Source organism: Salmo trutta, chromosome 8 (genome assembly GCF_901001165.1).
Source record: "Salmo trutta chromosome 8, fSalTru1.1, whole genome shotgun sequence".
NCBI classification, from domain to species: domain Eukaryota; kingdom Metazoa; phylum Chordata; class Actinopteri; order Salmoniformes; family Salmonidae; genus Salmo; species Salmo trutta.
The window spans coordinates 40,994,548-41,006,748 of NC_042964.1; the positions used below are offsets into that span (position 1 = coordinate 40,994,548).

At 39.8% G+C, this 12,201-nt stretch overlaps 1 gene segment (V, D, J or C); it reads right to left on the reverse strand.

Annotated features, from left to right (window-relative positions):
• Nucleotides 1-6,377: 6,377 nt before the first annotated feature.
• On the reverse strand, nucleotides 6,378-7,990 carry LOC115198967 (Ig kappa chain C region, B allele-like). The segment is given in 2 exon segments: nucleotides 6,378-6,897; nucleotides 7,847-7,990. Coding segments are annotated over 2 exon segments (402 nt in total).
• Nucleotides 7,991-12,201: the final 4,211 nt, after the last annotated feature.

The window sequence follows — 12,201 nt, forward strand, 5'->3', positions numbered from 1 at the left end:
AACAAGGAAACGAACCACAACAGTAGCATCGCCTTTAAATTGTTTAACTTGCGTCAAACGTTTTGGGTAGTCTTCCACAAGCTTCCCACAATAAGTTGGGTGAATTTTGGCACATTCCTCCTAACAGAGCTGGTGTAACCGAGTCAGGTTTGTAGGCCTCCTGCTCGCACACACTATTTCAGTTCTGTCCACAAATGTTCTATAGGATTGAGGTCAGGGCTTTGTGATGGCCACTCCAATACCTTGACTTTGTTGTCCTTAAGTCATTTTGACACAACTTTGGAAGTATGCTTGAGGTCATGGTCCATTTGGAAAACCCGTTTGCGACCAAGCTTTAACTTCCTGACTGTGTCGAGATGTTGCTTGAATATATCCACATCATTTTTCTCCTTCATGATGCCATCTATTTTGTGAAGTGCACCAGTCCCTCCTGCAGCAAAGCACCCCCAGAACATAATGCTGCCACCCCCGTGATTCACGGTTGGGATGGTGTTCTTCGGCTTGCAAGCCTCCCCCTTTTTCCTCCAAACATAATGATGGTCATTATGGCCAAACAGTTCTATTTTTGTTTCATCAGACCAGAGGAGATTTCTCCAAAAGTACGATCTTTGTCCCCATGTGCAGTTGCAAATCATAGTCTGGCTTTTTTATGGCGGTTTTGAAGCAGTGGCTTCTTCCTTGCTGAGCGGCCTTTCAGGTTATGTCTATCGTTATCTCTAGGAGACAGAATGCGTCTCCTTTCTGAGCGGTATGATGGCTGCGTGGTCCCATGGTGTTTATACTTGCGTATTATTGTTTGTACAGATGAACGTGGTACCTTCAGGCATTTGGAAATTGCTCCCAAGGATGAACCAGACTTGTGGAGGTTTACAATTTTTTTCTGAGGTCTTGGCTGATTTCTTTTGATTTTCCCATGATGTCAAGCAAAGAGGCACTGAGTTTGAAGGTAGCCCTTGAAATACATCCACAGGTACACCTCCAATTGACTCAAATTATGTCAATTAGCCTATCAGAAGCTTCTAAAGCCATGACATCATTTTCTGGAATTTTCCAAGCTGTTTAAAGGCACAATCAACTTAGTGTATGTAAACTTCTGACCCACTGGAATTGTGATACAGTGAGTTATAAGTGAAATAATCTGTCTGTTAACAATTGTCGGAAAAATTACTTGTGTCATGCACAAAGTAGATGTCCTAACCAACTTGCCAAAACTATAGTTTGTTAACAAGAAATGTGTGGAGTGGTTGAAAAACTAGTGTTAATCACGCCAACATAAGTGTATGTACACTTCCGATTTCAACTGTATATGTTATGGAAAGTAACTGTTTAGCAGTGTGAGTTCTGAGAGCAGATCTTAGAGGTTTATTTTTTATTATTGTTACATAAGGTTGGTGGTACGTGGACAATTCTCTCACTTCGGTGACTCTGCCCTCTACCAATGTGTCCACAGACATTATTAAAAAGAAACAGCCTGAAAGTCTTTCCTCTGGAGAAGATAACATCTCATAACGTTGTTCAATTGCATGGTTACATTTTGTTTTAATGAGAGAATACAAAAATGGATTTACTTTATAGCACCAGTTTTGTGCCGCTTCCAAAAGTCCACCGCAGTGATTCATGCTGGTGAAGTCCTTCACATAAGAGTGAGCACATTCACACACAGACCACTCTCAGTACCACCTTAATAGTACTGAAATACTAGTACACTACAATAGGGACTGATAGTACTGAAGTACTAGTATAATACAATAGGGACTGATAGTACTGAACTACTAGTATAACACAATACTGCCCAATAAAGGCAAAACGCATTAACTATGTAATTTTTTTTACTGCAAAATCTGACTTCAAAGTATTATTCTGTATAGACAGACATCAATTTCTGATAACCCATGATATATTCTGATCACCTGGCTTGATTTTGTGTCAAGAAACTACATATCACATTAATAAGATAATATACCTGACCAGATCAAAGATTTTTTACAAAATTCGCCTTTGTAGGGCAGAATAGGGACTGATAATCCTGAAGTACTAGTATAATACAATAGAGACTGATAGTACTGAAGTACTAGTATAATACAATAGAGACTGATAGTACTGAAGTACTAGTATAATACAATAGGGACTGATAGTACTGAAGTACTAGTATAATACAATAGGGACTCATAGTACTGAAGTACTAGTATAATACAATAGGGACTGATAATCCTGAAGTACTAGTATAATACAATAGGGACTGATAGTACTGAAGTACTAGTATAATACAATAGGGACTCATAGTACTGAAGTACTAGTATAATACAATAGGGACTGATAGTTCTGGGTTATGAATATAGTCCACTGAAGAATGCAGATAATTAAATGTTCGTCTGAATCACTGATTTACAGTAGTAGTTATTTAAAATATGATCAAATAATCTGAATCATAGTTAACAGTTGGATGTGGGTCCTTACCAGGAATAATATTTACATAGGAAACTTTGCATTGGCAGCAAATGCTTCAATGCTCTGGGAGTGTTTAAAGCCCTGTGAGTTTAACACATAACTGAGAGCTGTCCGACATAACAACAGAACTTCAACAATGACTGTTATTGTGAGCGTTGTGTGGATATTGATGTCTTTAATTCAAGGTATGATTTACATTCTGTTGGTCTAAAGTCAGTTTATTATTTAAATGTTTCATCTTAATTTAGTTTCAAATTGAGAAAATGAGACTTGGACAGATTTAGGCAACATGACCAAATGTTCTCTGAGATCTTAAATATTTCTGTTTCAGAATCCAGAGGACAGGTCGCTGGGACACCAGATTCCTGCAGTGAAAACTGTTCTCCCAGGACAGACAGTCTCTCTGAACTGTAAAACCAGCAGTAATGTGTATAACAATCTAGCCTGGTACCAACAGAAATCTGGAGGAGCTCCTAAACTCCTTATTTGGTATGCATCAACCCTTCAGTCTGGGACTCCATCTAGATTCAGTGGTAGTGGAACTGGGAGTGACTTCACTCTGACCATCAGTGGAGTCCAGGCTGAAGATGCAGGAGATTACTACTGTCAGAGATACCACAGTGGTGGAGAGTTCACACAGTGATACAGAGCCATTCAAAAATCTCCCTCAGTCAGACTGCACAGTGACTGTCCTGCTACAGCTGGGACCTACTGCAGGTGCTGAGGGGAGGAGATGATCCAGTACAATGACACAGAACTTATAAGTATTTCTGAACTGAAAACACCCATAGGTCCAGACTACATACAGATTCCTTCCCTTTTGCTATAGCAAACAAACCTTTAATTAACATTTCAGACAATAAGTTGAATGGACTCCATTTATGTGAAATAATGTCTCACATTATTTCAGAATAAATATCCCAGTCTCTGCAAGGTCCCCCAGTCAGGTCGTGAGTTTCTAGAAAAGATTCAACCATATTTATTGAAATGATATAACATGATCATAACCCATCAAAACGACCTGAGGTTCTGTCATAGAAGAGACAGTGACATGGAACACTGGTATAGTGAAGTCAACTTTGAATATGTTTAGAAAGCATCATTCAGATCACATGTTCCCCATCATCATCATCATCATCATTCCCATCATCATCATTATAGTGCACCTATAAAAGTTATTTAAAGTTTTAAAATACCCACAAACATCAGTCCAATATGCAAAAAAATATTTGTATTTAACTAGGCAAGTCAGTTATGAACAGGAGCCTGAGTGGTGTTCAGAAGTAAAGAAAAAGAAAGTGATGTTACATCAGCATCAGCCCCCCTAGATACAATCTCCATATACACCTCACAACCAGATATTGATGTGATCATCTAGCATTATATTAACTATTTTGATGAGCAGGTTACTGACTGTTATATCTGTGGATAAGACATGATGCTGGGTTCAGGCATTAGACATATCTACATTATGTATCATATACATTTTATCTGTAATAAATTATATGTTGGAATATCTGTTATTGTACTCTCCCTGAATCCACCATGAAGGTTCAAACCAGTCCACTCCCTCACATCTGGCCCAGTCCAGGGTACTTCAGGCAGTGAAACTGGTCAACTGCTAGACTGGAAGCTGTAGGAGTGAAACTGAGATTTACATAGACAGGGCTGGGTGGTTCTGCTTGTCCCAGAATAGAGCAGCACTGTCACCAGATGTTCACTGTATTCCCAGGGTGTTGGAGGTAGAGAAGACCCGGGGGAAAATAATGGAAAAGTGTAGACTACACATTATTGAAAACAATTGCTAAAACATCTAATATAATAAAATCACATTAGGAATTAAACATTATAGATACATTGCATTCGGAAAGTATGCAGACCCTTTACTCTGTACTTTGTTGAAGCGCCTTTGGCAGTGATTACAGCTCCGAGTCTTCTTAGGTATGACGCTACAAGCTTGGCACACCTGTATTTGGAGAATTTCTCCCATTGTTCTCTGCAGATCCACTCAAGCTCTGTCAGGTGGGATGGGGAGCGTCGCTGCACAGCTATTTTCAGGTCTCTCCAGAGATGTTCGATCGGGTTCAAGCTCTGGCTGGGCCACTCAAGGACATTCAGAGACTTGTCCCGAAGCCACTCCTGCGTTGTCTTAGGGTTGTTGTCCTGTTGAAAGGTGAAACTTCGCCCCAGTCTGAGGTCCTGTATGCTCTGGCAAATGTTTTCAACAGGATCTTTCTGGATCTTTGCTCCGTTCATCTTTCCCTTGATCCTGACTAGTTTCCCAGTCCCTGCCTCTGAAAAACATCCCCACATCATGATGCTGCCATGCTTCACCGTAGGGATGTTGCCAGTGTCACGTCCTGACCAGTAAAGGGGTTATTTGTTATTGTAGTTTGGTCAGGACGTGGCAGGGGGGTGATTGTTTTATGTGGTTTGTTGTTTATGTAGAGGGGTGTTTGTTTAGAGTATTCCGGGGTTTTGGTTATGTTCTATGTTGTGTATTTCTATGCTCTATCTATGTTGTGTATTTCTCTGTGTTGGCCTGGTATGGCTCTCAATCAGGAACAGCTGTACATCGTTGTTGCTGATTGAGAGTCATACTTAGGTAGCCCTGTTTTCACCTGTCCCTTGTGGGAAGTTGTTTTTACATTGCTGTGTGTAGCCTGCAAGACTGTTTGTCGTTCGGTTTCTTGTTTTTTGTTACGTGTCTCAAATAAAAGTGAATATGAGCACTCAACCCGCTGCGCCTTGGTCTACTCCGTACGACACTCGTTACAGCCAGGTTTCCTCCAGACATGACGTGTGGCAATCAGGCCAAAGAGTTCAATCTTGGCATCATCAGACCAGAGAATTTTGTTGCTCATAGTCTGAGAGTCCTTTAGGTGCCTTTTGGCAAACTCCAAGTGTGCTGTTGTGCCTTTTACTGACTAGTGGCTTCCATCTGGTCACTCTACGATAAAGGCCTGATTGGTGGAGTGCTGCAGAGATGGTTGCCCTTCTGTAAGGTTCGCCCATCTCCACACCTCCCTGACCAAGGCCCTTCTCCCCCAATTGCTCAGTTCGGCTGGGCAGCGAGCTCTAGGAAGAGTCTTGGTGGTTCCAAACTTCTTCCATTTAAGAATGATGGAGGCCACTGTGTTCTTGGGGACCTTCAATGCTGCAGAAATGTTTTGGTACCCTTCCCCAGATCTGTGCCTCGACACAATCCTGTCTCTAACGTAACAAAATGTGAAAAAAGGAAAGCGGTCTGAATACTTTCCGAATGCGCTGTATATATGTTATGGAACGTAACTGTTCAGCAGTGTGAGTTCTATGACGACCCTCCCACTCTGTCTGTCGGATTCTTTGCTCTTGTTTTCCTTAATAGGATGTCGGTGGGTGGAGCCGGGAGGGTCGTCAGCAAAATGGGACACACCTGGGCCCGGGTGTGTCCCGGGATAAATACACCTTTTCCCCATTCATTGAGGAGACTCTCTCCATGCAGACACACTATTCGATTTGGTTGTGGCATTTTTGTGGACGTTTTGTTCGTTTGTTTGCTTTGGCACCTTTCAACACCCCTCATTATCACCATCTATGCACGTAACCACTCACTTACACTACTGATTACTGACTGCACACACCATTGATAATTGTAAATTGTTTACTTTAGTTAATAAATATATTTTTGTTATTCCTTAACTCTACGTTTTCTCCCTTTTTGTTACGGGCTCTGAGCCAGTTCGTGACAGTTCTGAGAGCAGATTTTAGAGGTTTATTATCAAATATCACTAATTATTCTCACTGGTATTGGAGCTACACTATAACAGGGTCATTCAGTTGTAGAAATGATTGCAGAGTATTTGTTGAATCAGATGCCCTTTTATATAAATTAGCATGAAATGTGCTTCCTATTCATGAGACAGTGATCATTAAAGTAACTCTTGTGGTTATATTTCAATCAAAACAAGCTTTATTTGAACTCAGAAGCAAGATGACATTTACAAGTTAATCACAAAATACTTCATTTAGCACACAGCACTCCTGATATTATTCACTACTATACTTTAACATTCAGCTCTAAAACACTGTTTCCTTCACCAGCACCATGTGGGGACTCTCTAGCCCCCTACAATGGCTTCTCCGGTCACTAGACACTACAGTGACTTTTCCGGAAGGCGGCCGAATCATTGGTGTCGTCATGGGCGACCCTGCAAGTGTACACCTCTCCCTCTTCCCAGCGTGCCTTGCTCAGGGTCAGGGTGCTGCTGCGGCTGTAGTGGCCGCCCTTCTCTTCTTCTGTGGTGGTCAGGACCCCCTCCTTCACCTCCTCCCCATCCACCTCCCAGCTCACCATCGCCCCCTGGGGGGAGTAGCCACTCAGCAGGCAGGCCAGTGTGGCCGAGCCCCCGAAGAGCTGCTCAGAGGACGGGGGAAGCAGAGACACTGTGGGCCTGACAGAGGGACCAGCTGGAGGAGAGAAGAGAGAGGAGAGAGGAGGGTCAGATACTACTGCTACTACTGTATCATGGAATATATTAGGAGAGGAGAGGAGAGGAGAGGAGAGGAGAGGAGAGGAGAGGAGAGGAGAGGAGAGGAGAGGAGAGGCAAGACACACAGGATATTCAACTAGCTACAGTACCAAGGATAACAAAACACTTAATCTATAAAGATAAAGGCAAAAATAAACTCTGAAAATATTTTTAGACAAAGCAATCCATCAGATACATGTATGTTACATTCATGCTCTACAGTTTAGCCCACCAAGAGCAACAAAATACTAGGGGGGGTTTCCTGGACACAGATGAAGCCTTGTCCTAGACTAAAAATCACTTTCAATGAAGATTATCCATTAAGCTTGCTTTTTAGTCCAGGACTAAGCTTAATGTGTCTGGCAAACCGTCCCATAGTCTACAAAGACATGCAGTAAACAGATATCACATATTCAGATTTAATAATCATATATACTATTAAAATTGTAAATCTCCATGTAAATGTTGTCAAATCTACTCTGAGACACAAGCCAAAATGACCTCAAAGTACTATTTAAAACTATAGATGAGGTTCCCCTTTAAACCATGTCAGTGTTAACATCTACGATGAATACAATACAAAGTGTTGCTTATATTATAGAGAAAGTAGTTGCAACATATTGACACAACAATGAGCTGACATGCACTACTGTGTATCAAAATGTCCTGTTTTTAAATCACATCTTAGAGTATAAACTTGGTGGTACGTGAACAATTCTCTAACTTTGGTGACTCTGCCATTTACCAATCTCCCTATCTGTCCCCAGAAATCTCTAAAAAGATATAGCCTTGAAGTATTTATTCTGGAGAAGATGATAACATCTCATAACTTTGTTCATAGTATGATTACATTTTGTTTTAATGAGAGAAGACAAAAATGTACTTACTTTTCAGCACTAGTTTTGTGCCGCTTCCAAAAGTCCACCACAACGATTCATAATGGTTAAGTCGCCGTACAAAAACCTCCATCACACATGAATGGGCAGGCGCCTTGACACACAGAGCACTCTCAGTCCCACCCTGAATACTGAAGTGCTAGTATAATACAATAATGCCCAACAATGGCAAATCTTCAAAATCTGACTTAAAAGTCTTTTTCTGTATAGACAGACAGCAATTTCTGATAACCAACTGTCAACTGTCTTGTTATTGTGTCAGGAAACTCAATACCACATTAATCAGGTAATATACTTGGCCATTACAACAGATCAAAGATTTATGACCAGCTTCGTTGTTACTGAGTTTTGCCTTTGCAGGGCAGAATAGGGACTGATAGTACTGAAGTACGAGTATACTACAATAGGGACTGATAGTACTGAAGTACTAATATAATACAATAGAGACAGACACTACTGAACTACTAATATAATACAATAGGGACTGATAGTACTGAAGTATGAGTATAATACAATAGGGACTGATAGTACTGAAGTACGAGTATAATACAATAGGGACTGATAGTACTGAAGTACGAGTATAATACAATAGAGACAGACACTACTGAACTACTAATGTAATACAATAGGGACTGATAGTACTGAAGTACGAGTATAATACAATAGAGACAGACACTACTGAACTACTAATATAATACAATAGGGACTGATAGTACTGAAGTACGAGTATAATACAATAGAGACAGACACTACTGAACTACTAATGTAATACAATAGGGACTGATAGTACTGAAGTACGAGTATAATACAATAGGGACTGATAGTACTGAACTACTAATATAATACAATAGGGACTGATAGTACTGAAGTACGAGTATAATACAATAGAGACAGACACTACTGAACTACTAATGTAATACAATAGGGACTGATAGTACTGAAGTACGAGTATAATACAATAGAGACAGACACTACTGAACTACTAATATAATACAATAGGGACTGATAGTACTGAAGTACAAATATAATACAATAGGGACAGATAGTACTGAACTACTAATATAATACAATAGGGACTGATAGTACTGAAGTACAAATATAATACAATAGGGACAGATAGTACTGAACTACTAATATAATACAATAGGGACTGATAGTACTGAAGTACTAGTACAACTCAATAGGGACTGATAGTACTGAAGTACTGGAATAACGCAATAGGGACTGATAGTACTGAAGTACTATTATAATACAATAGGGACTGATAGTACTGAAGTACTGGAATAACGCAATAGGGACTGATAGTACTGAAGTACTATTATAATACAATAGGGACTGATAGTACTGAAGTACTGGAATAACGCAATAGGGACTGATAGTACTGAAGTACGAGTATAATACAATAGGGGCCGATAGTACTGAAGTACTGGAATAATGCAATAGGGACTGATAGTACTGAAGTACTATTATAATACAATAGGGACTGATAGTACTGAAGTACTATTATAATACAATAGGGACTGATAGTACTGAAGTACTGGAATAATGCAATAGGGACTGATAGTACTGAAGTACTATTATAATACAATAGGGACTGATAGTACTGAAGTACTATTATAATACAATAGGGACTGATAGTACTGAAGTACTGGAATAATGCAATAGGGACTGATAGTACTGAAGTACTATTATAATACAATAGGGACTGATAGTACTGAAGTACTGGAATAATGCAATAGGGACTGATAGTACTGAAGTACTATTATAATACAATAGGGACTGATAGTACTGAAGTACTATTATAATACAATAGGGGCTGATAGTACTGAAGTACTGGAATAATGCAATAGGGACTGATAATCCTGGGTTATGAGTATAATCCACTGACACACTTAGATAATTACATTTTCCTCTTAGATCACTGATTTACAGTATAAGTTATTTAAAACACGATAAAATATTCTGTATCTGCATAATCTGTATGTAGTTATATAGCTAACAGTTATGAATGTAGGTACTAGCAGTAAGACTATTTACATATGATAGTTTGCATTGGCAGCACATGCTTCAGTGCTCTGTGAGTATTTATAGCCCTGTGAGTTTAACACTTCATGACTGAAAGCTGTCCTTCATGACAACAGAACCCACAACAACCATGACTTTTATCACCATCTTCATCTGGATATTTGCCCTCCATCTTCAAGGTAATATAGTTGACAGAAAATTACCCTGACTGTAGTTACCTAACCTTATTAAAGTAAATACCATTATGTTATTGTAAAGTCATTATTTTGTAAAGCAATGAGCAAATGAATGCACGATTAAATGTTAATTACATTTATTTTTCAGAGTCTAGAGGCCAGGTCACTGTGTCTCAGACCCCTGCAGTGAAAGCTGTTTCAGTGGGTCATTCAGTCAGTCTCAGCTGTAAGACCAGCAGTGCTGTATACAGTAACAGCAATGGACACTATTTGCACTGGTATCAACAGAAACCTGGAGGAGCTCCTGAACTCCTAATATACTGGGCTAAAACCCTTCAGTCTGGGACTCCATCTAGATTCAGTGGTAGTGGAACTGGGAGTGACTTCACTCTGACCATCAGTGGAGTCCAGGCTGAAGATGCAGGAGATTACTACTGTCAGAGTGCACACTACCTCAACAGTGTCTGGGTGTTCACACAGTGATACAGAGCCATACAAAAACCTCCCTCAGATTTCACAGTGACTGCGCTTGTTGGGTATGACTCCAGGTGCTGAGTGGGAAGAGACAGTGGCCGTGTCCGAATACCCATACTACCATACTTAATAAGGTACATTTCAGGAAATGTTATATAACATAAACATACTGTTGACAAGTAGGCTAGGGTGTAATGTAATGTTTTGCCTTGTGTGGTAGGTTGTGTGGGTTTTGTCACTCTTATGTAGGTGTCATAAGCAGACATAATAACTACCGTGGTAGGTTTTGTGGGTTTTGACACTCTTGTGTAGGTGTCATAACCAGCCATAAAATAAAGCAATATATATGTCACAAGAGGTCTAAATATATGTGCGATGACAGTGTTATGGCCCCGTTATGACAGGTTATGACAAGATATGTCAGCTGTTATGACATATGACATGGTTATGACCGTGTCATAGCATTATTATGCTAGGTGTCAAGTGAAGTGTTACCACACAATCCATGTCTCAAGGTTTAAAAATCCTTGTTAAACCTGTCTCTTCCCCTTCATCTACACTGATTGAAGTGGATTTAACAAGTTATATTAATAAGGGATCATAGTTTTCACCTGGTCAGTCTATGTCATGGAAAGAGCAAACTGAGTGTATATCAGTAATGATGATAATATGTCAACTCATACACCATCACGTTAAAGCATTCCTGAAGCAAGAACAACTATAAGTCTCTAGATTGCATGTCTTCCTACGCTTTGCTATGGCAAACCTTAATTAGTTCATATGCAAACACTGCCTCAAAATGTCACACAATATTTTGAATGGACTCCATCTGTGTGGAATAAGTGTCTCACATCATTTCAGAATAGAAAAAACAGTCTCTGGGGTGGTTGAATAGTGTTGAGGACAATTCAAACATAATTTTACTTCCTGACGGCCATGTCGAAACACATCAGAGTCTAAAATATTTTGTTTTCTTGAACATGCTATCATAATAAAGGAATTTTCACTATATAAAGAGTGCCTTGGTCCTCCTAGGTTTTGATGACCAATTCAACCACATATGTTGAGAAGATGATTGTAAACCCTTAAAACAACACCTTGTTCTTGCTACAACCTGCTTAAATCTTCCAGCACCTTCCCAGTTTTTAATTGATTCCAGCAGAGGCATGTTTATCAATCAAGGCCATGATTGGCTGGACAATCAGCTCTCAACACTTTTAAAGTTCTGCTGCTCACACAGATCTATTCAACTACAGTTTCCCTGTGGGACCATGAAAACCTGGTTGCATAGAGAGGACACTTTGCATAGGCAGAACATGCTTCAATGGTCTGGTAGTGTTTATAGCCCTGTGAGTTTAACACTTCATGACTGAGAGCTGTCCTTCATAACAACAGAACCCACATCAACAATGAATTTTTCCACCATCTTTATCTGGACACTTGCCCTCTGCTTTCAGGAAAACGATGTGGAACTCAGACATTAGACACATGTCAGTAACTGTCAATGTCTGTCTTTAGTAATACCCATCTTATATGTCATCTATTAAATTATGGTTTATTCATTGTAAGAATGTCCCCCTCCTTGAATCCACCATAGAGGTTGCAGTAAAACTAGTCCACCCACTCACATCTGGCCCAGTCCAGGCAGTGAAACTGAAACTATACCTGTAG